Source organism: Cebus imitator, unplaced genomic scaffold (genome assembly GCF_001604975.1).
Source record: "Cebus imitator isolate Cc_AM_T3 unplaced genomic scaffold, Cebus_imitator-1.0 Scaffold399, whole genome shotgun sequence".
Taxonomy (NCBI): domain Eukaryota; kingdom Metazoa; phylum Chordata; class Mammalia; order Primates; family Cebidae; genus Cebus; species Cebus imitator.
The window spans coordinates 1344583-1370772 of record NW_016107714.1 but is presented as its reverse complement, the minus strand read 5'-3'; the positions used below and the strand labels follow the sequence as shown (position 1 = coordinate 1370772).

Below are 26190 nucleotides of genomic sequence, written 5' to 3'. Positions count from 1 at the left end.
TTTTGTTAATACACTGCACCAATAAGCGTGTGTTCAGCATGTCCTCTACTGTGGGCTGATGAAGATGAAGAAGTAAGGGCCAAGACCCTTGGACCTCTTACCCACGTTTCCCAAGGAAGCAGCCACAGCACAGGGCAGGAAGGAAGGCCGCAGTGAGAACTACACAGAGGGCTCTGGAGATGAGGAGGCTGGGCTGTGCCCTGTGAGATGATGGGCCTCGGTTTCTTTCTACAAGACCCAAGTTCTGCCAACCCCTGCCCACCCCATGCACTTCCTTCTTGCTTGGGGCAGTGCTTTTCTCCTCCTGTGCAATCCTGACCTTCACAATCTGTGCTGCTTCATCCTCTGACTGTGACCCGCTAGTTCCTGGTGTCCCTGGTGAGCCTCCAACAACCATCCTCAGCTGTGAGATTTGTAAAAAGGTGGTGAAACAGAATTCCAAAGGGAGCGTGGAGAATATAGGGGAGGTGGGAGAGGGTGAATCAGGCTCCTCCTCCACAGGAAAGCTGGGTCTTAAGGTCCCCCTGCAAGGAAGCAATTCATTCCAGCAAACTCTGGAGGAGGGCCAATGTGCAACAGCTGGGTGTTGTGCCCCCTTTATCAGTCTGCAATTTCAGCAATTGTCATGCTTAAGTGTCTGTGTGAAATTAGCATGTAGGGACTACAGGGAGGAACAATTCTACTTTAATTTATTTTCTCTCATGAAATACCATTTAAGTTATAAATTGAGTATTTCCATCCTTGACAGCAGCTATTAAGCTGACGCCACTGCCTCATTGGCCTTTTGCTGTTTTGAGTATCTTTGGGCGCCAGGCACTGGATCCAGCCAGTAGCACGGAGAGTTTAAGCGTCTGGTGTCCTGGGTATCCTGGGTTCAAGCTAGGCACTGAATCTCTGGAAAGAGACCACTTCTCACTTGGGGAGGTGCTCTTCTCCTGTGCAATTCCTGCAATAGCCTCTGGAAGTTACAAAAATAGGAAGGGGAATGTGAACAAGTGTTGTGTGCCTACTACGCAACAGACTTTGTCTATTCCCTTCTTGCATATTATCTTGTTCAGCAGCACTGCCAAGCAAATATTATCAATCCTGATTTCAGAATGAGAAAGCTGAGATTCTAAGAAATCACTTTAAGAGAGATTAAGTAGCTTAAAAAGCAATAAGTAAGAGCAATGCGGAGAGGGAAAGAAATACGTCCTGTGCTGGGGGGCCCCATGAGAAGAGGAAAGGCATAATTCAGGCAGCAGGGGTTCCACTGCCAGAGAATCCAAGCTAAGGAAGTCCTACATCACCAGCAAGACAGGCCACAGGGTGGTCTGTAAGCACAGATCTGGGGAGTGTTTACTTTCTGGAGAGCACATTTCTCTCTCGCTCTGTGTCTGGCAGCGCTGGTCCCAGCATCCTTCATGTATTCCCTGGAAAGCCAGTGTTCTCTCTGAGCACTTCACCAGCAGAGGCCTGCGAGATCTTCTCCTTCCTCACTCAATCCTCTATCCTTGTTTCTTCATCAACATCTGGGAGTCAACATCTCTGTCTGCTGCATTCTTTATAGAAAGAAGAAAGGGGTCATTAAGTTAATCAGCCAGTAGTTACCAAGGAGCTTTCTTGTGCCTGGTCAGGTGCCATGGGGATTCAATGAAATAGAAGATGCAACACTGACTCCTGATAAGCATCTAACAAAATGTTGAAAATGATTACAAACAGCCATTTCTTTTCGCTTCTCTGGGCCTCTGTATATGCTGTGGCCTTCTCCTAGAAAGTATCTCACACACAGCTCTCCATAGACTCTGTGTGCCAGCTCAACTTCCAGGTCAAATTCAAATGTCATCTCCACTAAGAAACTCTCCTGACCTTCCTACCCAGGCCTAAATGTCCTCCTGTCTGCTCATGCTTCTCATGCTTTGTGAGTCCTCTGGAGCACACAGCAAATTGCATCTTCATTATCATATGTGTCCCTCTCCAGAGACAGCCACTCCTACAGAACATGAATATACTGAGCTCTTCTCTGACATATAAAAAGGGGGTTAAATAAGGCTTATTGAATGAGTGAGTTAAAAAGCAGGACCAGAAAAAGTATGGATATGGTACCAGAAAGGGGTCCCAATCCAGACTCCAAGAGAGGATTCTTGGATATCGTGCAAGAAAGAATTCAGGATAAGTCCATAAAGTGAAAGCAAGTTTATTAGGAGAGTAAAGGAATAAAGAATGGTTACTCCAAAGGCAGAGCAGCCTCGAGGGTGGCTGGTGCTTATTTTTATGGTTTTTTTTAGTTAAATGCTAAACATGGGGTGGATTATTCAAGCCTCTCCTTTTTAGACCATATAGGGTAACTTCCTGACGTTGCCATGGCATTTGTGCCACTGTCATGGTGCTGGTGGGAGTGTATCTGTGAGGACGACCAGAAGTCACTCTCTTCACCATCTAAGCCCATCTTGGGTTTTAGCTAGCATCTTTACTATAACCTGTTTTATCAACAAGGTCTTTATGACCTGTATCTTGTATCTTGTGCCTACTCTTATCTCATCCTGTGATTTACAATGCCTAACTGTCTGGGAATGGAGCCCAGTAGGTTTCGGCCTCATTTTACCCAGCTCCTATTCAAGATGGAGTTACTCTGGCTCAGATACCTCTGACAGATATATATGTTTGTATGTTGAGAGGAAAGATGGTTGCACTCATTGTTGGCAGTGAGCATGAAGGTCCTGGATAGTACCTTGATAAAAATCAAAGCAAAGGCTCTGAAGACAGACTGCCAAGTTTAAACCCAGCTCCAATACTTAATGAATGAGTTATTTAACTTCTCTGTGCCTCGATTTCCTCATCTGGAAAATGGAGGTCATAACATTATCCTGCCTCAAAGGGTTGGTGAAAGATGAAATGAACTAATGCAAAGAAAGCACATAGAATGAAGTCTGGCACTTACCAAGGGCTCAGTATATTAATTATGAGTTGCTCTGAAGGATTGAAGTCAAAGAGAAGCTTTTTTTTATATCTCCCTGCATTGTTTAAATTTTTACTTGGAATAATTAGACAAAAAGAAAAATAAAAAATAAGACAGCAGCAAAGTGGCAGACTAGATATCTTGATTGCTGCTCTTGAAATTAAATTTTAAAAAACCACTGAATAAGATACCATATACAAAAAAATTCTTCTTAAATCATTCATTGTCTTTCAAGAAAGTAAAATATGCTCAAGTCAAAATTTAAATAATGACAGGAATTCTACAGGTATTGACTGCAGTGAAACTGGCTTTTGTCTTAAAGGCATTTGACCTTGACCTTGGCTTATATAGTATGGCGACAAGAAACAAAGCTTAGGACCTGTCCAAGGTGGGTTGCCTAATAGGCTACCTTCTCTTAAATTTGGAAACCAAAAAGCTACATCCTCAGTGTAAAAGGGAACTAGAAATGAATGCCTAGCCTGCCAACAGCTGCAAGGAAAATTGCGCATCTCCAGCCGTGGTGCTGCTGACAGAAAACAAACAAAAAAATCTCTTCTGAAAGTTTGCAGCAGAAAAGGTATCCTCACATGGGGACACAGACCAAATTCATATCAGTTGGTTGGTCTAAAACAAACCTCACTCTGAAATACAGTTTACAGTGGTCACAGTCTGGAAGTATTCCCAGGTTTCTGGCAATCATCGCTGAAGGAACCCACCTTCAACCCAGGAATCAACGAATTCTCAAAGGTAAAGTTCCAAAGAAAATAAGCGGGATGCAGTCAGCATAAAACAGATAATGGAAGAAACCACCATGAGTGAGAACCTACAGAAGCAAACCCAGAGACTTAAGCTATTCGTGTTAACAGAGATACTAAATATAAATTATGTTTGTAATGTATAATGAAAGAAAAAAGAAGGCTGAAAATATGAGGAGTGAGTAAAAATCACAAAGAATGACTAGACATTTTTTAAAATAAGCAATCAAAATTCTAAAAATGAACAATAATAACAATTGAAATGTAAAACTCAGTAGATGAATCTAATAGCAGATTAGACTTGCTGAAGAGAGTCAATAAACTGGAAGATAGATCCAAAAAAAATTAGCCAGAATGCGGCACGGAGGTACAGAAGGTTAGATTTAAGAGATGAAACTAAGTTATCTAGTTGACAGGTTGTCTCTTTCATTTTAGTGTTTTGTCTAATTTAATCACTGCATAATTGTGAGAAGTAAAATTTTCTCAATTTTATACTTTATTCTGTTAGAGAATACTGGCAATTCACTAAAAAAACAAGAGATCCATCAAAAGATTATTTCCTCTAATCAAAGTATTCCTAAGAGCAATTCGAGAATTTCAAAATGAAATTGTGCACCCCATAGGAGCTTTCAGTTTTTATTTTGTGCGGTTTGTCTGTGGCTTTTATAGAAATAAATTTCAATGTCTTTTTGTTTGCAGATTTGTATTGAGAAATTGCAACTTGCCAATAGTTTCAGAAGTTAAAAATTTAGGATTACTCCATTGAAAATATTTTGATTGACAATTTTTAACTAATTTTAAACAAAATGTAAATAAAACTTTGAAGACTCAATTACAAAAATTTGGTACCATTACTTAGGTTAATTCATAAAATAGTCAAAGGCTCAAACACTTTTAAAATCCTATGTAGTATACTTTTGTATTCATCATACAAAAAAAACACCCAAAATAAATTAGTTCAGTTACTCTATACTTACAAAACTTTTTTATAAATTTCAACTACAGCTTCTATTTCAATTAGTAAGATATCATAGTTTATTTGCACATAGCTGCAAATTATGTGTATCACAACCTATTACAAGTACATTTCTGTTCTATGGATTTCTTAATTTAGTAAGCACATTATTTTTACCACAGTATATTCATATTAGTACCAAAGCAAATCAATTTATCTTCACTGTTGAAGTTTGAAATGGGCTCATGATAACATTCACAATGTCCATTATTTCACCTTCCAAAAGCTTTAAACCTATGAATTAGATTTTTTTAATTGACTCATTATTGAAATTAACTGATTTTCTATTTGAAAAATCTGATGACACTTATATAAAATTAGAATCGTTTAGCTATTTGCCAAATTCTTCTGCTAACTGAGCCAACATATTAATAGGTATCACTCGACCTTTTGTACATGCACAAGAAACATTGGAATTGAAAAATGAGTGAAGTTAATTTAGAGGAACAGTCATTTAATCTAAGTGAAAAGTCATGCTTCACAGAATGACGAGCAAGTGCACCACTTCACTGCATAGGTTAAATAGCTGTCTTTGAGCACAGTTGTCTTAAAATAACTAACTTTGGTGTAAATGCTGCTGCTTCTTCAACAGATGTGTGTCTTTTGGTTTTCACAGGTTCAATGATTAACGCTTTGGCCTGATAAAAAGTAAATGTCTAAAATCATTTTGTGCAAATTACACATTCATCATTGACTTTAGTGAAAAGCAGAAATCCAGTACTAAAATTTTTCATTTGACCTGTACTTCTTTGAAATTATAACTTATTGCTGTCAAAATATTTTTTTAACTAAGAAAGCACTATCAAAAATAAACAATTGTGGATTTACGCTATACAAGAAAAAGCAAAATCACTATAGCAATGGTACCCAAATGATCTCCATACTCTCCAGAGCAGGATTACTCAGCATCTTTCCATGTTTCTTAAACTGTTATGGGCTTCCTGCTGAGCCTGCCACCCCGTGTGGTGGCTGCAGGCACAGGACACAGCACAACAGACTGGAACATCAGGTGCCTGGCAGGGGCAGTAGCACTGAATAATGCTGAGCACCTGAGCCTGAGGACACTTCATTTGATCAGTGATCGTCCTGCCCACTGTACTTCAGTAGGAGACATTTTCAAAACTGGGATTAGGATGAGGCAAGTCTGGCACTTGCCTGGGGTACAAAATTTGAGGAACTCCAAAAATTCAGCAATCAAGACAAATAATATTTTAATGCAATAAGTTAAGATATCAAACTTAATGCACAAAAATCTATGATGAATAAAATATCAAAATTTTAAACAAAGACAGGATTTAATTCTTCACATTCTTCACTTGCACTGTGTCTCACTCACCTCACTCCAATCCCAGCCCACAGATTCTGCCTTTGTGCATCTAATAAAAAAGATCTGTGGGAGAAGGGAGGCTACCCTGAGTGAGGAGGAGGCAGGGAAATATCCTCTCCCTCCTATCCCTCCCTTTGGCCCCCAGTGCCTCTGCTTTATGTTTCCTGCTGCCAAAAGTAAAAGTCAAGCCTATGGTCACCCAGAAAACATGCATATCACTTGGAGAAAGAGGATGACAGAGAATCAGAAAAACTAAATATACTTGTGAGTGACTGCAGCAGTTTTTACATAGCCTGCCAGGCCCAATGGAATCGATGATCCAGCCCTCCAAGAAATGCATCATTTTCTTAAGATTTCAAAAAATTGTTTTTTTTATTTGTTTTAATTGACACATAATAATTGTACATATTTGTGAGGTGTGATGTGATATTTTGATACATGTATACAATGTGTAATGGTCATATCAGGGTAATTTGCATATCCATCACCTCAAACATTTAGTATTTTGATGGGTTGGGAACATGCAAAATCCATTCAACAACAATTTATTATGTATTTTCAAAAAGCTAAAAGAAATGCATTTTTGATGTTGCTCACAAAAACTTCAAAATTGATCAGAAGAGAGTATTAATTATTTAATAACTTAATATCAAGGCCACACTGCATAAGATGAAATATAATTCTAAGATTATGGCCAACTACATTTACCTAACTAGCTTGCCAGAGAAGATTACTCAATACTGTAGTGACAGCAAAGGTCAAAAAGCACAGTACCAACAATTTTAAAGATGCCCTAAATTTGAAATTCTTTTCATTGTTAAGTTTCCCCTAAAATCACAAAGTTCAATCAGTGCAATTTCCCTTTCCCTTTCAGTAATTAAAATCTCAAAGACATTATAATCCAAACCACTCTTTTTTTCTTACTCTTCCGCTAGAGCTAATGTGGTTCTAATATCACCTCCCCAGTCAAATGTCTATAATCCTGAGTCTCCCATGTGTCCCCACACACCTCCTACCTAAGTTTTAACTCTAAATTGCAAACATGTCAATGTCATCAAGGATGGAGTTTGTCCCAGTAGCATCAGCCTTTGGCCCATGGGATAGCTATCGTTGAATGTGTCTGTCTCACACATGTCAGCACAGTCTCAGGAGTGGAGTCCTAAATGCAAGTGTGAGATGCCATATAGGAAGAAAGCAGTAGTTACAAATGTTGTGAGCTAGCAAGTAGCTTCTGCCAATCCTTGACAGGAACCCTCAAGCTGGAAACGAAATGGTGTGTTACTTTACTCACCTTCCATTGCATTACAAACTTGCTATCATTTCTCTTTTCAGTTGCTCCCACCTCTAGTCCCACCCCTGAGGGATTGCATTTTATTGTGAATGCCAGGATCCCAGTGATTAGCTGACTGATAATCCTAGTGTTTCTCATTCCCAATGCTTACTGCTCTGGCCCACCTGCTGGCAGAAACACTCAGAATGTTATACTTACTTTGGACCTTCACTGTCTTTTCCCCTTAGTTCACATCAGACCTTAGTCATATGCACTTTTATGGCAGCTCTGGCTCTGCAAAAATCAAAAGGCTTAACCTGGGCTGCTAAGGGGACACCTTCAATCTATACTCAACTAGAACACTTTATCAATCCTGATTTAGTGCCTAACATTCCAAAATAGCTTTAAGGAGTTCACTGTGGAAAGAATACGCCAGAATTGTATCTTTACCTTTGTAATCTTGTCCTTTAAAATTAGTCTGAATGCCCTAAGTGGAGCCGCCAGCTTGCAACTGCTGAATGAAGAGTTCTTTGGTCAAACATCAACTGGCATATCCAGGCAAATTTTACCAGTTGTGTAAGGCTCTTTGGTAAGTTTCCCAAAAGATAAAAATATATGTGAACATAACCCCTGCCCTCAGGAAGCTTATCATCTAGTGATGGGTTAGAACAAGAGCGCTGATTGCCCTGCTATAAAATAAAATGAGAGGGTTGCATAAGGGAGCACAGCTAACAGGAGTATTGGAGGGTATTCAATAGAATGTGGGTATGATAAACTCCACGAGATTTTTTAACAATCAAAAAAGTTTTCTTGAAGGAGATGGGTTCTGACCCACACTTAAAGGAGGAATAAAATTTCTGCAGATGGTAGTGGCATAGGAAGTAGGATCTAGAGAAGGCTGTCAGGTTCTCAGGGTCTGAAATCGCCTCCTCTCATTAGCTCCTACATCAGGTACTTTGTTTCTTAACAGCTCAAGGACTCTATTTCTGAATCTTCTTTGAACTATATGGGTCATTCTTTGGTCACACATAAGGAAGGACAACTCAAACAACAGTCAACTGCATCTCCTCCTTCACTTCACTCTAAACTGTCACAGGCCTTCAGATCTGTCTTTGCATCATTTTTTATGGTCTTGTCAATGGTGCCCTTGCCATCAGCTGGTACCTTTTGAAGGGAGTCCACTGATGATATTGTGAATCTGCATTGGGCTTGGAGATCAAAACCTCATGCTTTTTAGAATTGTGCACAACATAGCAATGATGATGCAAGGGGCTCTGCTGCTAATATTAATAAATAGTAATTAATTAATAATAAAAATGGTTTAATGGTGGGTGAACTTTGTGTCATCTCTGCAGGCTGCTAAAATCTTCTTCGGTTATAGCTTTGTGAGCTTGAGCTTAGCTGAATAGGTAAGGATGCTGGTCAAGTGATCTGCTTAAGTGACAGCCCTGGATTTTGATGATAAAAGAAATATCCAGGAAGAAAATCTCAATTGATGAAATGTTAGTGACCTCAGGTCAAAAGACTGTGTGCTCCCTGAAATGGAGGGAGGGTGGAAGGAGAAGGAATGGAGCCATTTGTTCAGAAGAAGAGCCAGAGAGTGATATCATATAGAAAGACAAAATCCAAATTTACTCCTGTCAACAATATATAAGTGTTCCCTTTTCTCCACAACCTTGCCAGCCTCTGCTGTTTTTTGACTTTTCAAAATAACCGTTCTGACTGGTGTGAGATGGTATCTTATTGTAGTTTTGACTTGCATTTTTTGAATGATCAGCGATACTGAGATTTTTTTCATATGCTTGTTGGCCACATGTATGTCTTCTTTAAAAACTGCCTGTTCATGTCCTTTGCCCACTTTTTAATGGCAAATGTTTAACATTTTTCTCTCATAAATTAGTTTAAGTCTCTTATAGACTGTTGTCAGATGTGTAGTTTGCAAATATATCTCCATTTTTGTCTGTTCTCTCTGTTACAGTTTCTTTTGCTGTGCAGAAGCTTTTCAGTTNGTATATTAGACTGTTGTCAGATGTGTAGTTTGCAAATATATCTCCATTTTTGTCTGTTCTCTCTGTTACAGTTTCTTTTGCTGTGCAGAAGCTTTTCAGTTTAATTAGATCCCATTTGTCAATTTTTGCTTTTATTGTGACTGCTTTTGGTGTCTTTGTGATGAAATCTTTGTTCCCTCCTTTGTCCAGGATGGTATTGCCTAGGTTGTCTTCCAGTGCTTTTATAGCTTTAGGTTTCACATTTAAGTTTTTATTCCTTAAAGAGCTAAAAACAGAACTACCATTTGTCCCAGCAATCCCATTGCTGGGTATATACCCAGAGGAATTTAAATCGTTTTATTATGAGGATACATGCATGGATATGTTCATTGCAGCACTATTCACAATAGCAAAGACATGGAATCAACCTAACTTACCATCAATGATGAATTGGATTTTTAAATGTGTGTGTGTGTGTATATATATATATATATACACACACACACACACACACACACACACACACCATGGAATACTACACATAAAATTATTTCATAAAAAAGAATAAAATCATATCTTTTGTGGAACCATGAATGCAGCTAGAGGCTATTATCCTTAGCAAACTAACACAGGAACAGAAAACCAAATATTACATGTTCTTACTTATAAGTGGGAACTAAATGATGAGAACTCATAAACACAAAGAAGGGAACAGCAGACACTGGGGTCTACTTCAGGGTGGAGGGTGGGAGGAGGGACAGGAGCCAAAACAATAAGTATTGGGTAATAGGCTTAATATGTGAGATTAAATAATCTGCGCAACAAACCCCTGAGACATGAGTTTCTCTGTAGAAAAAACCTGACGCATGTACCCCTGAACCTACAATAAAAGCTAAAAAAAAAAATTAGGAGACTGAATCCTGCACAGTTCCCAACATATGGTCAACATAAAAGCTAGTCAAGAAGTAGGTACTGAGGCTTTATTTAAGGCCTTAATGTCAAGAGATAAAAAATTCTGAAGAGCCAAGTCCAGTGAGGTCACTCCTGCTGGATGATTCTGAATGTTTATATGACAGTAAACATTTTGAGCAATACTTATTCTCACATCAGTCTTACATGTGTTCAGACTGGCAGGAGTAAAGGTAGAACATGTATGTTTTTCTCCTGCTACATTTCCTTTCACTCAACAAGCATTTATGGAGCCACTGCTATGTGCCAAGATATCATTTATGCAACCAAACTTTCCTTGAATATTTACTACATCCTGGGCACCTGGGCAGGCTGAGGACCTATGGAGGGTGAAGAGAGGAGATGGATATGCAAATAGAAAAATAGAGTCCCGGCGCGGTGGCTCATATCTGTAATACTAGCACTTTGGGAGGCCAAGGCAGGAGAATCACTTGAAGTTAGAAGTTCAAGACCAGCCTGGCAAACATGGTGAAACCCCTTCTCTACTAACAATGCAAAAAAATTAGCTGGGCATGGTGGTGGGTGCCTGTAATCCCAGCTACTTGGGACGCTGAGGCATGAGAATAGCTGGAACCCAGGAGGCAGAGGCTGCAGTGAGCCGAGATTGTACCACTGCACTCCAGTCTGGGTGACAGACAGAGACTCTGTCACCAAAGAAAAAAAGAAAAGAAAATCAAAAATAAAGTGAAATCTGGTCAGCACAAGGTTTAGAGATCTTCACAGCAGTAACGTCAGGGCACCAAACCCAGCTACAAGGACATGATGCCAAGTTGTAAAAATAAACAGGAGCAGCCAGGAAAGGATGGAGGAGGAAAAACATCCCAGATTGACCACTGTGCTCACATAAGAACCAGGGCTTTATGTGATTCTGGGTCATGACTGGCCGTAGACCACCTTACTGACTGCTTGTGGGACACAGGAGTTATTAAGCAATGAGTTCTCATCTGCCAAAGGTAATTAGTGTTTCTAAAGATTACACACCGTTTTCTCCTGTGCTTCTAATTCCTCCTGCTCCTCCCTTCCCATAAACCAGACCAGGACACAGCAAGCTATGGGCCAGGGGCCAAATGCAGCCTACCTCCCATTTTTGTAAATAAAATTTTATTGTCATACAGCCATGTCCAATAGTTTCCTTGCTGTCTGTGGCTATTTTCACACTACAACGATAGAGTTTGATAGTTACAACTGAAACTATATGGACCACAAAACTCAAAATATTTAATGCCTGTCTTTCCCAGAAAAAAAAATTGTCAACCCTTAAACTAGACTATAGCAGCCATACTCTCAGCTATTACCACCCTGGTTATCTGAACTCAGGAAGACATGGCCCCTTAAAAGAAACTTGTAACACTCCAGGAATGAGTGGGGAGAAGGGAGGGCAGGAACTGGAATTGGATGGGAAAGACTGTGAAAGAAGGGCCCTGCAGGGCAAGTGTCATGGTAGAGGAAGACATTCTTTCTGCTGAGTGATTTGGGACTCATATAGGAGGAAGTTATGAAGATACTGTCGCCTGTCAGAGGATTGGAATTCTTCTCCACAATAAAATTGTTTCACTCTGCCTACAAAAAAAAAAAAAAAGTGCAGCAGAGAGTTCTTTTAATAAAGCATCATCATGCAAGAGGAAGGCTACACCTCAGGTTTTTCAGCTGGGAGGGCACATACAATTCAAATCAGAGCTGACGGCCCTCGGTGGGACTGGAACCACCTGAAGAACAGAACGTAATCCACATCTCACACGCCTCCGGACACCTGACTCTGGCAGCCCGATGATTAATGCGTAAACCAGAAAGACGTTTCATTGACTACCTTAGAGTCCCGTGAGCACGGTGCAGGCAATAAATATTTATTGAATGTATCTTCCTTGGGCTTGCAGCACTTGCTCAGTAATATCTTATAACCAAATAAGCAAGAATTGCTCAGGGTGGTTCCAGTTAAATACACAAATGTATGTAAATGGCTCCAAGCGAGGAATGGGGAGTAGGAAAGAAAATATTCATCCACCTGTGTACAGGTTATCCAAATGGTACTAGCTTTGGAATAAATAAGAAAAAAAGAATGTTAAACAATCCCCAGAAATGAGGATTGCAAGAGAGAGATAGAAGAAAGAAGGAAAAAGAGGAAGGGAAGGAAGGAAGGAGGGAGAGAGAGAGATTTATAAATACCTCTGTTTTGAACAAATGAAAATATGTACATTTTTTAAAGGCAATCTTTGTTATTCTCTGTGGCTTTATGTGGGTAATACTTTCATCTGTCACTAAAATGGTTCCTATACTCAAGGAACGGCAGAGAGTTCACTGAAATGGGTTCCCAAATTGCAATTTTTGCAATAAAGATAAAATATGGCTCTCTGCCACCCATTTGGAGTTACAATGCCAATATGCTGATGCAATCCCCCATAAGCCCAGTCACATTAGATTCTGAATGGTATATCACCAATTTGAGCATGGGGATTGGTGTTGGGATTTGTTTATTTAAAACTGAGCATTTATCCTGAGTGCGAAACAAATTAAAATCTTGCATTTGCTATAATATTAAAAGAGGGCAATGTAATTACCACATTCTCCCTTGGGCATCCTCCTCCAGTTCCTGTGAAGCCTGAGAATGCGTAGCTGCCGGCGAGGGTGGGAGCCTTTGCAGTGCTGGAGGTGAGATAAGGCATCTTCACGGCTGTCTTTCCAGCTTTGTAGGGGGAAAACAATTTGCCTTTGGGAAATAATCCAACAAGCAATCCTACGGTTTTCATACAAACACTCAAAGAGGTTCTGACCATGACCATCTGGGTCCAACCCTTCACTGAATTGGAAAGACAGCAACAGTAATGATTAAACAGGCCCACATGTGTTGGTGGCTCTGATTCTGAATTTTCCCCCACCCATCACACCCCATGACTGAAGAAGAGGACACAGGGCTCCGCCACTGTCAGGCCTCAAGGAAGACACAGGACTAGGGGAGAAATCAACACTTCTCAGGGTCCTTTTCAGGGGACTACTCCAGAGATGGAAGCTCATCTAGTCTGTGGTGTCCTGGACCTTCCTTGACAGTAGTCGTGGCCCTTTTGGAGTAACCTAAAGAAAACAGGCAATGCTTGATTTGCAACATCTTGAGAGTTGTTTTCACCCTTTTGATGACCTTCAGGCAGCATTTGAGTGATAGGTTTTGTACCAACAACAGAACCAGAGATTTATAGATTACTACACACCCCCACTATCATATCTTTTCTAAGTCCCTTTCTATAATTCCACTCTCCCCCGACTTTAAGATCACTACCCACTTTCTAAAAGACGCAGAAGGAAGAGTCTCTAGGAGTTTCCTTCCTGGGAGCTGTTGTGACTTCTAATATAAAGGCTGACATGAAGTGTCCTCCTAGCAGCCAGACTCTATACACTAAACACCTTCAGTGGCCCTTACAGACCAGGGAAGGACAGCCCAAGTCCCTAGCATGAAAATGCAGACAGAAGTTTCTGAAGTTTACAGTGATAAAAGGATGCTCAAGGAAGGCTTCATGCAAACAGAGCTTAATCCTAACATGGAAAAAGAAGAAGCTCCAAACACTTCCTGCCATTGGGGCAGGATGCTCATCAGGTTCACCCCAAATCCAGCACACCTCTTGAAGCCCCTCCAGTAGACCACCTGTCGTTTCAGAGCTTGAGTGTCTCCGCAGCTCCCCTAAGACTCCAAGGTATTGATCCAATTACCGCTTGAGGTCACTTATCCTGCTGCTGTGTTTTGAGCTGCTTATTGATGCACCTTTTCTCCCTGGAGAAACTAGAAGTTTATATCCCAGAAGGAAATGCTGTGCTCTACATGCAGCAGGTGCCCAGTGGGAATGTATTGAGTGCTTACTGAATAAAATTGCTTTACTTGTAACCCTGGCCCCAATGCTGGTCTAGAGATCCTAGGAGTCCAAAGAATACAGCAAAAGAATTATGTAGAATGAAGTGGACCCAGCTGACAGCTGGGCTGCTCATCTCTGAAGTCTCCATTGGCCATTCCATCCCATGGAAGTCAGAAACACCTGACTGTCAGAATCAATGTGTGATTCTGAGATTTTGTCAGATAATATTTAAACCCCAAAGACCCTATAAGATATAAGATATCATTCCTTCTCTTTAAAAAATGCTTATTTTAAGGTATAGAGCTATAAACTTTGCAAGTAAAATATGTATAGAGAGATGTCTTTTAAAATGAAAGAGGCAGAATTGATGTGCTTATAACTGACATGAAAGGCTGAAATGAAATACTTATCCTTCACATCTCAGCAACATCTCAGAGGCCGTGCATAAATACAAACATGTGGACACATTCATTCAGATGACACTGTTTAGTGCCAGAGCCCAGGAGTGAGGAGATGGAGAAATGGCTCCAGATATGAAGTCATTAGTCACTGTGCTCCCCTCTTCCTGCAACAAAGTGTCATCCACACTGGCCCTTTGTGTACCCTAGTGTGTCTGCCTCAGCAGGCGCAGGCTGCCTTTCTCCTCGTGAAGTATGTATACTCAGCCACACACTGACTCCTTGATGCTCAAAGAATTGATGAAATTTTCTCCAGGAGCTGTTGTTTGTTGCCAACTTTAGGCCAACGCTTTGTCACAGAGACACATTTATTTCTCTTCAACTGTGTGGACTGAAGTAAGACTGCTAACCTTTTATACTATCACACAGGACTGAAAACAAGTACTATTCTGATCACCATTATCTCTTAATCCAAAAAGAATAAAATACAGCCTTGACATTGAATAAATTTACAGTCCTAATTTTTCTAATTTCACTTACCTGTACCTGGCTGTCCTGTCCCCAGCATGGGCATTTTAATGGTGAAGATGTCTCTCCTTGAATGTTGCTAGATGGGTTCTGAAATACTGAAAAACCTAGCTGGCTTTTCTTCTGCATGTTGGCATTGTGTGCCATATTATAAAGCCTAAGGATAGAATATAGAAAAGGAATTGGAGAATAATTGTAGAAATCATCAGGAATCAAAGGGTTTCCATGAATGTCTTTATTGACAGAAAAAAACACGGAACCTCTGATGCAGATTTTGGTGACCAAATCAGAACTTTGTTCTTTCTTGTCTGTTCCAGGTACATGGCCATCATCCATCCCCTCCAGCCCCGGCTGTCAGCCACGGCCACCAAAGTGGTCATCTGTGTCATCTGGGTCCTGGCTCTCCTGCTGGCCTTCCCCCAGGGCTACTACTCAACCACAGAAACCATGCCCAGCAGAGTCGTGTGCATGATCGAATGGCCAGAGCATCCCAACAAGATTTATGAGAAAGTGTGAGTAGAGATGACTCCCCATGCCAAAGCAACCGTGGTGCTGGGTACCTTCCGGGCCCCTTCTTATGCTTTCTTTCCATAATCTTTTGTTGGTACAGATTTAATGTGTGTCTGCAAGCATTTCTCACGTTCACCCTCATATCAGGTTGATATGTCCACAGTTATCACGGGACTACAGTATCCCAACTACTATTCTGAGCATTTGAAAGGTAATTTTTGAAGTGTAAGATCTAGATCCTGTTATAGCAGAGCCATATCCCTCAGGCCTTTACCAGAGACATTACCCTGCTGTGATCTGCATTTCTTTGCCTAGGAACCTTTTCCTAAGCTTCGGAATGACGCTCTTCCCTCCTGCACAGATGCAGGAAGGTGGGAAATTACCCCCAACTCCCAGCAGCTCTCAAAAGTGACTGAGGGGCTGCTCTGTCTATGGAGTAGCCATTCTTTAATATCTTTACTTTCTTAATAAACTTGCTTCACTTTGCACTGCAAAAAAAAAAAAAAAAAAAAAAAAAAAAGAACACTGACTGCAGGGAGCTGGCACCTGAACAGCCATCTCTCACCCCTCAGGTTGTGTCTGTGGTTTGTGTTTTACATCACGTCCGGGCTTTCCTTGTGGGATTAACCTCCAGTGGTAGCTGACTGCCCTTTACTGGCCACTGTGCCTTCCCTATACCACTGTCCCCCTTTTCTTACTGGTGTTTCTTCTCCCTAATAAGGTACTTGCACTTAAAGATCTTGAGATAAAGATTCCCCTTTGCGGAGGACCAAAATAAAGCACCTACACCCAGGATTTTTCAGCTGGAAAAATAGGACATATGCAGGTGAAACAGACAGGAAGGCCAGGCCAGGCATTGAGAGCTTATGTGTTACAGGTCCCTTCCAGGGCAGACGTAGCGGCCTGCCTGATCACATTTAGGGTTTTTCAAAGTATCCCAGCAATTTTCTCCAAGACTTCTTATCCTTGAGGCAATATTGAAATGGCATATTCTTTGTTTTGTTCTGCTCAAGTGAGCCACAATGTGACATTTATATTACAGTTAGTTTTCTGGGCTCAGAGCACATGGATAATGTGGATCTTTTTGAAAGCCCACTATAATTCTCCAATCTCAGGCTTTTTATGTGAATCATAAAAGAACATTGGTGCTAGAATCAAAAGATCTGAATTTTAATTACAAGATGGCCAGTAACTGGTCATGTGACCAGAGCTCTGCTTCCTATAAACAATTCTCGTGAAGATCAAACAAGATAATGTCTTCTCACCTTGTAAGCTATTAAATGTCATACAAAAGGTATGAACAAAATTCACCAGATAGCAGTATAATTATGAGACCTTTAAACTTGGGTTAAAATGAGACACCATGCTTGTCATTCCCCCCAAGATTTGAGGGCTGAAAGCCTATTGCACACAGTCATCCTGCTGCATCCGTTTCATGAGTATGGAAATGCAGCTTGCCAGAAAGCAATACATAAAGCTCAGACATCGCCTTCCAGACCCAGACCGTGGGATTTAATCGATCAAGCAGTGGGGGGATTAATGCTCAGGCTAGGAGACATCGAAAATTATTCTTTCAAATGAAACTACAAGCCTGAGCAAGGTCTCAGCGGGAGAAAGAACACAGCTTCACAAGCCATACAGGACCTGCGAACATGTTCAAGCCAGAAGGTTTCCTCAAAAGGAAAAAAAAAAAAAAAAAGAACCTCTGAATTACAGCTCGTTATATAAACTGCTTCAGAAATCTCTCCCGTTGTTTCCATGGGCTGTAGCTCAGCTCTTAGTTCTCATGGTCTTTTCAAAATCTGATCACTTGCTACAACTTTTGTTTCAAAATCTTCACAGTTCTTTTATCTCACAACAAATTTAAAGTTTAACTTGGAAATAAAGACTAATTTTACCACAGATCTCTGAGGTCTTTTCCAAAAAAGAATAATATTTTTGGAGGGTCTTATTTTTGAACATTTTGGTGTTTTATGCTATGAAAGACTAGAAAATCCCTTTGAGACTCAACATGATGTGTTGGATTGTCTTGTTCCCATGCTTTGGGAATTTAGCGTAGCTGTTACTGGATGTACAGTTAAGTTTGCCATTGTTATTTATTACATCATTTTAACCTAAAAAAAATGAGCCTGACTTAAGAGCATCTAATGTTATCTATTCATGAAGTATAACATGTTTATTGATACAACAGTAAATCAAAAGAGTACCTTTGTCATTCACTTAATGACAGCGATAGAAACATAAGTGCATAGCATAGCTTTATTCAAACACACCTTCTTTTTGTCAGCATCCTTCATAACACATTCTAATATATTTCTAGACAATTTCAATTTTTGCCATATCTAAACTAATTATATTATCTTCTTTTAGAAGAAATGACTACCGCTTTTGTGGTACACAACAATCCCAAATTTGAAACCAGATGGAAACTTCATTTTGAGGCGGTATGAATAATTAGCCGAGGGTGTGCTCTGAAGTTAGATGAGATATCAGCTCCCAGTCCCATCACTTTCTAGCTGAGTCATAATGGTCAAGTAATTTAAGGCGCTGAGCCTAATAGTACAGACAGTCCCCCATTTTGAAGGTTCAACTTGCAATTTTTCCCCTTTACAATGATGGAAACCTGATATGCATTTAGTAGAAACTGTAATTTGAGTATTCATACAACCATTCTGTTTTTCATTTTCAGTGTAATTTTCAATAAATTACATGAGATAGTCAACACTTTATTATAAAATAGGCTTTATGTTAGATGATTTTGCCCAACTGTAGGCTAATGTAAGTGTTCTGAGGTATGCAAGGTAGGCTGGGCTAAACTATGATGTTTGATAGATTAGGTGTGGTAAGTGCATTTTCAACTTAAATTATTTTCAATTTATGATGGGTTTAACTGGATCTAACCCTACTGTAAGTCAAGGAGCAGCTGTACATTCCACAAAGAAGTGTTGAGAGAAGTACATAAAAATAACCTACACGAAGTCCTCAGCCTAGTGCCCTACATATGGTAAGGGTCTGGTGAGTGTTAACTACCAATGTTAGCATCATTCATTAATCTGGGTTCACTGGAAGATGACTGGCAGCAGACAGTGTGATGGGAAGATGCTTAGGCCCAATTTCATTAATGAATAATTTGTGTAAGCTAATTGCATAAAATGTTTTGTGAAAAATCTCAGGTTGCTGCATATGGCTTCTGGCTGCATGGTAGACCTCCAACCATGATCATTCATTCAAACTCTTTACTAATGTTTACTACAAATACAGTTAAACTAACGTTTACTAAAACATCGATTAAATTAAGCACTATTAAAGACGGGCAATCCAATAAAAGAAAGGACAAAGGTTTTGAACGTGGGCTTCACACACACACACACACACACACACACAATACAAATGGCCAATAAATATATAAGGAGGCACACAACTTCCTTTGTTCCCAGTGAAATGCAAATTAAAGCCATAATGAGATCTTACTTCACAGCCATCAAACTAGAAAATGTTAAGAAATCTGACAAAACTGTTTCAAACTAAGCAATAAGAACCTTTGTCAACTGCTAGAAGAAATATAAATTGATAATTACATTGGAAAATATCTTTTTTTTTTTTTCGAGATGGAGTTTCACTCTTCTTGTCCAGGCTGGAGTGCAATGGTGCAATCTTGGTTCACCACAATCTCCGGCTCCCAGGTTCAAGCAATTCTCCTGCCTTAGCCTCGCAAGTAGCTGAGATTACAGGCGCCCGCCACCACATCCAGCTAATTTTTTGTATGTTTAGTAGAGACGGGGTTTCACCATGTTGGCCAGGCTGGTTTTGAACTCCTGACCTCAAGGCCGCCTGCCTTGGCCTCCCAAAGTGTTGGGATTACAGGCATGAGCCACTGTGCCCAGCCCAGAAAGCAGTGTCTATTTTATAGTTTCTAGAAAAGAAGAAGCTATGCATACCCTGTGACTCAGAAATTTCACTTGTAGGTAATTACTCTAAAAAAAAAAAACAACAACAAAACAAAACAAACAAACAAAAAAAAACCATGCACATATGCACTCAGTTACAACAGAAATAATGTTCCCATCAGCATTGCTCAGCATTAATGCCCCCAAACGGGAGATGTTTCAAATATCCATCATCAACAGAATGGATTAAAAAAAAAAAATGTGGTGGCCCAGTGCAGTGGTTCATGCCTTTCATCCCAGCACTTTGAGAGGCCCAGACAGGTGAATTGCTTGAGACCAGGTGTTTAAGACCAGCCTGGGCAACATACTGAAATCCCATCTCTACAAATAAATTAGCTGTCCCATGGTGGCATGTGCACCTGTGGTCCCATCTACTCGGGAGGTTGAGGTGGGAGGATTGCTTGAGCCTGGGTGGCAGAAGTTGCAGGGAGCTGAGGTCACTTCATTGCACTTCAGCCTGGGTGACAGTAAAACCCTGTCTCAAAAAAAAAAATTTTGGGTGTCTCATAAAAATTTAAAGTGCCTTATATAAATACAAATCAACACAAATGTAGATTATTTCCCTCTTTATAACACAAAACATAGCCTATTATGCACACTGTTATGCACTTGTTTTTTTATCTCAATATGTCTTAGAGATATTTCCATATTGTTCATAAAGAATTTCTCTGTTCTTTTATTAGTATTCCAACTTTTGAATGTATGCTATTGTTTAACCAATTATTTATTGGTGGACTTTAAATTGTCTTCAATGATTTGCTATTACAGAGTGCCACCATGAAAAACTTTTACATATATCATGCAAGAATATCTATAGCATAAAATCTCAAAAATAGATTATACCACCTTAATTTTGATACTTGCCCTCCATACAGGATCCAATTTACATCCCCACCTGCAATGTGTGAGAGTTCCTGTTTCTCCACAACCTTACCAGCAAAGAACATCATCAAGCTTTTAGATTTTTACCCATCTGATAGGAGAAAAAAATGGGAATGGGATCTCATAGTTAAAATGTTCATTTCTCTTTTAGGAGTGGGGATGAACATCTTTTTATAACTTAATAGTCATTTGTATATATATTTTATAATCTGCTTATTTCATTTATCATATCATAACCAATTTCCTATATTATTAAAATTGTTTCTACAACTTGATATAAAGACACACACACACACGTGCGTGCACACACACACACACACACACACGTTGTTAACAAATCCCCTCCTTTGAAAATTTATTATTTCAGTGATTCCTTTTAACTGACCAGTAAGATAAACCACCAGCTTCAAAGTGAGCTACTTCTAGCTATATTCCTAGATCCCTGGGGAGACTGTTCAGTTTTATCTGCCATTCCCTGTCTATGTTTACAATCCACAGTTATAGATAATTATGCTAGCATTATAACATTCATGAAAATTGAGGCTTGGGGTTCATCATTAATACAATATTATTATAATTTGTACTTAAGTCCTGCAATAATTAGCAACTCAGCAACTTAGCATGGCTGCTCTGGCAAAACTATGACACTACATGGGAAGTTCTAGGAAGGTGGAGATGATTGACAGGTGATAAAGAAATATTTTACATATAATCAAAGGTGACCCTTCCTGTTGGAGAAGAAAGCACAGAGGAAGACAGGTGAATGCATAAAGAAGAAAAATTTGGCTTTGCAAAATGCATTGACCCTTTCCTTTTTTCTATAAAAACTGTGAGTGGCATGCAGTAGGATTTCAAAGTTAATCAGAGCTAAGCCCACTCTTGCAGATGTTATATGGGCTGTAAGGTTGCAATGGTCCCAGAAAGTACTAGAGCAATGCCCCTGAGGACAAGGAAGATGAACGAGCCAACATTTCTTCATCAGAGGACCCACCACCAAGGCCAAGAAAAAATCTGTAATGAAGATAAAAAATGAAAAAGACGTCTAAAAGAATGAGACTTAGGCAGCCTGGGGAATTTCTGCTTCCCTGAGTCATTTATTAATATTGGTCATATGTCATTTTCTGATAATTAAATTTCTATGTACATAACTTTATGGTAGAGTTTTAGCAAGAAGTAAGACATTCCTATTCTGAATTATAAATACTACTAATCATAGTGGGAGAGGAGGCTATGTTAGAAAACAGAATCATTCATTTCATTAACTGGACATTTTGTGGAAATGTGAGTGAATATCGATATGTTAATTCTCTATAAGTACCAGCTGTAACAGAAGACTACAAAAATATGCCATTGTTGTTATTTACAGCACTTTGTCTTTTGTATATTATGGTTTATTATCAAAAATCAGTTGAAATTTTTATATTTATACATATTCTTTATTTTAATTCGCAGTAATAAAAATTGAAACAGCTCATTAACAGGGAGTAAAACAGGAAAGAGGAGTATTTAAAAATATACCTACAGGACTACTTCTCAGATTTTTCACTTTCTTGATTATTTTACAAATTTTTTTTTAAATGTGGATCCTTTGCCAAGCTGCTACAGGCCTTGGCCAAAGGGGTGTCAACATATTTGTGTTTCCAGGATTGATTGTTTGTGCTAGCTGTTGGGATTAATCTCTTCCCCTGATACCCACTACACTTATAAATATAGCCCAGGGCCCTTAGTATTTTCACCTTGGTTGATGAAAAGCAGTTAAACCAAGAGGAAAGTGTGCACTGACACTGCAGGGGAAGATGGTAGCATAAAAACAAGCCCTTAATCTTGACTCCCAGACAGAAATCAGTGTGAACAAAGTTTAAAAAAAAAAAGAGAGAGGAGGAAAGCCCACATTACTGCAGAAACTGGGAAGGTTGCCATACAAATGCCAGAAATTTTATGACATTTCTGGTAGACATTGTGCAGATAGAGCCGAAGTGGAGGCAGCCACCAAGTGCTGTTATGGCCTCTACATACCAGCAGCCCCTAATTAGGAGGTGAAAGCCTGAGCCTTGAAGCCTTGAGAAAGATGGGCCCACCCAATTCAGGACTCCTTTGGGCTGCTGCCATCAACTTCCGGAGGCAGCTGCCCTCAGATGGAGAAAGAGAAAGCACAAAGAGGCCAGAGAGCATAATTCACAATAAAATAAAATGATGATTTTCTACAACACCATAAATAATCAAACTGATACAGCTTGGAGGTAAAGGGGAATGAAACTACCATTCAAAAATTACATTTACAAAGGACACAGGGATCAAAATCTGTGCAGGGAAGATCTTTCCAATGCCCTTATCAGCTCTTCAAGAGTACAGAACAATATGGAAATCTTGCTCATTTATTATAGAAATTTGGAAAAACCTAAACATGAAAAGCTAATAAAAGCAACTCCAGAAACAAACCTTCAGACCAACTCTATTTACAAATATAGATGCAAACATCCCAATTAAAACATTCACCAAAAATAAAAATAAAAATTATGTTGAAACAGCAGTGCTATGTTTTTGAGCATGACTTTTTCCAGCAAATAATACTAGTAAATAAATTATCAGAAAATCTGTTATTACATTTCTTCAAATTAATTTGTTAAAGGGAAGTACCATATATTTATCTCAAGAAATGCCAAAATTAAATATGTTAAAATGTAATATGTGTTGAAGAAAAAAGCAGCTTATTTCATCAATAATCCTTGACAAAATAAAAAGAATAAGGGATCTCCTTTTCAACGAAAACAAAGTAAAAACACTTAGAATAATTAAGAAATATCCAGAATTTATATGAAGAAAATGAAAATATCATGCTAATTTAGACTTTACTGGATGCTGTAAGAAACTGTTTGAGAAATACATTCCACATGACTCAAAACTCAAAAAGTATTTAAGTGTATATAGAAAAGTTTCCCTTCTATCGTTATACAATTCCTAAAGATAACAGTTCTTCTCAAACTATTCCTAAGAGTATGTTTAGGCAGTTTGATAAAGCAAATAATCTGAAAGAGTTAATGGATAAAAATCGTTAAAGAAAATAATGAACAAGAATTAATTCTGATATCAGCAAAATAACTTTTAAGAGAATGACAATAAATGACTTGCCATTCGAGCTCTCAAAATACTCAGTACTGGGGGTAGAATCATTCAATGAAAGTGGACGAGAAATCACACACACACACACACACAAAACCTCAAACATATAAAATTTTGTGTTTAGTATATGCTAAAGATAGCATATGCTATCAGAAATCATTACGACAGAAATGCCATAAAATCTTGTCAGATTTGTAAGGATTATTCCATAAATAGTTTTGGAAACCTGGATAACCTAAAATTGTAATATTCTGTTCTTGAATTAGTTTGTAGATTACTCTCTCTTCTACTGCCATCCACAATTTGGAGAGTTACAATATATAATAGCATACTGAAGCCTTTGAGAGGGTTTCCTCTCTTTAATAATGTTTTTGAAATAAATAGAATAATTTTTCATTCATATATTATTTATGTTAGCTTTTAATCATTGCCATTTTTAATAAAGTTACATTTTAGAACAGTTTTAGATTTACAGAAACGTTGCAAAGTTAGTACAAAAGGTTCCCAGATACTCCATACCCAGTTTCTCTTATTATTAACATCTGATTAGTACAGCAAATTTGTCACAATTAATAAACTCAATATTGATAAATAATTCATAACTAAAATTCATACTTCATTCAGATTTTCCCAGTTTTTCTTTAACGTCCTTTTCCTGCTCCAGAATCACATCTAAGAAACCACATTGCATGTATGTCTCTTTAGGCTCCTCTTGGTCGTGACACTTTCTCATCATCATATTTTCTTTATCTATCCATTGATGGACACGGGTTAATTCCATATCTTGGTTATTGTGAATAATGCTGCAATAAACATGGAGGTGCAAATATCCTGTCAACAAACTGATTTTATTTCTTTCAGATCTATATCTAGAAGCAGGTTTGCTGAAGCATATAGTAGCTCTAGTTTTAATTTTTTTAGGAACTTCCATATGGTTTTCCACAATGGCTGTAATAATTTACATTCCCATCAACCATGCACAAGTATTCCCTTTTCTCTACACCCAGTCCAAGACTTGTCATCTCTTGTGTTTTTGGTAATAGCCATCATAACAGCTCTGAGGTGATAGCTTTGTGGTTTAAATTTGCATTTCCCCGATGATTAGTGCTGCTGAGCACTTCTCTCATATACCTAAAAGTCATTTGTATGTCATATTTTGAGAATTTTTCCTCCTGTTATTGATTTCTAGTTTCAGATTATTATGGTTAAAAAAGATACTTGATATGATTTCAGTCTTCTTACATTTACAAGACTTGTTTTATTTCTAAAAATATTATCTGTCTTGGAGTGTATTCTGTGTGTGCTTGAAAAGAACATGTATTCTACTGCTATTGGATGGAATGTGCTGTGTATGTCTATAAGGTACATTTGGTTTAAGTATGTTTCAATTCTTATATTTCTTTATTGATTTTCTGTCTAGATGATTTTTATTTGTAGTTGAAGTGAGTTATTAAAGTCCCCTACTATTGTTATGTTGCTGTCTAACTCTTCCTTAAGATCTTTTAATATTTGTTTTATATAGTTGGGTGCATAAATATTGATAATTGTTATATCCTCTTGACGAACTGACCCCTTTATCATGACATAATGATATTCTTTGTCTCTTTTTGTGGTTTTGACTTAAAGTCTGATACAAGTATATCTACACCTTCTCATTTTTCGTTTGCATGGAGTATCTTTTTCTATCCCTTCGATTCCAGTCTATGTGTGTCGTTAAAGCCAAAATGGGTCTCTTTCAGGCAGAAGGTACTTTAGTCTTACTTTTTAATCCATTAAGCACTCTACGTCCTTTGATTAAGAATTCAATTTACTATTTTCTATTTTCAAGGGAGTTATGAATAGGTAGATACTTACTACTTCCATTTTGTCAATTGTTTTCTGGTTGTTTTGCATATTCTTTGTTTTTTTCTTCCTCTCTTGCTCTCCTCCTTCGTAATTTGACTATTTTCTGTAGTGGTATGCATTGATTCCTTTCCCTTTATCTTTTGCGTATCCACTATATGTTTTTGCTTTGTGGTTACCATGAGGCTTATGTAAAATATCTTACGGTTATAACAGTCTATTTCAAACTGAAAACACTTACACTTGTATCCCCTACTCCACCATCTTTGTCAGATCTCTTTACAAACACTAAAATTATTATTTTTCTCCTCTTTCCCATACTATAGTCTTTGGAAGGAAGTTACTGCATGCAGGCTATCATTAAGGAGTGAAGAGTAATGCTCCTACTCCTTTATTGCATAGTAACTACATAAATTATTTGAAATTTTTCTGCACTGAAGATTTGTCTCTTCTTTACCATTTACATATTTATTTATTCAATCATTTATTTAAGTTAGTATGGACTCATGCGTATTTATTTTGGACTTGTGGTATACAGTAATTTCTTTGAGTTGCTTAATTTATTTTATTGCTCAAATCGTTCCAGTTTTGGCCATTGGGGCCACTTTCAGGTTAATTTTGTATCTCTTTAACATACCCCATTATGACACACCCCATACTTATAGGGATTTGAGAGTTTTGTTTGTAGTTTCTAGTTTTGTGCTTCTTGTGTTGTGTCATGCTGTGCTGTGTTTTGAGGACTTTCTTACTTTGCAATAGTACAAGATGCTCCAGGTTCATCTGCTTGTCTCACGTATGCCAGCATGCCACTGACCAAGTTACGGCAGAAAATATGTACATGTCTTCTTTTTTTCTTTTTTTTTTT

General features: G+C 38.6%; 1 protein-coding gene across 1 annotated transcript in view; it reads left to right on the top strand.

Moving 5' to 3' along the window:
* TACR1 (tachykinin receptor 1) overlaps positions 1 to 26190 on the top strand; it is a 139587-nt gene that overhangs the window by 63704 nt on the left and 49693 nt on the right. Inside the window, exon 2 of the mRNA XM_017508779.2 lies at positions 15342 to 15536. Within this exon, the coding sequence (XP_017364268.1) occupies positions 15342 to 15536 (195 nt within the window). The remainder of the gene's footprint in view (positions 1 to 15341; positions 15537 to 26190) is intronic.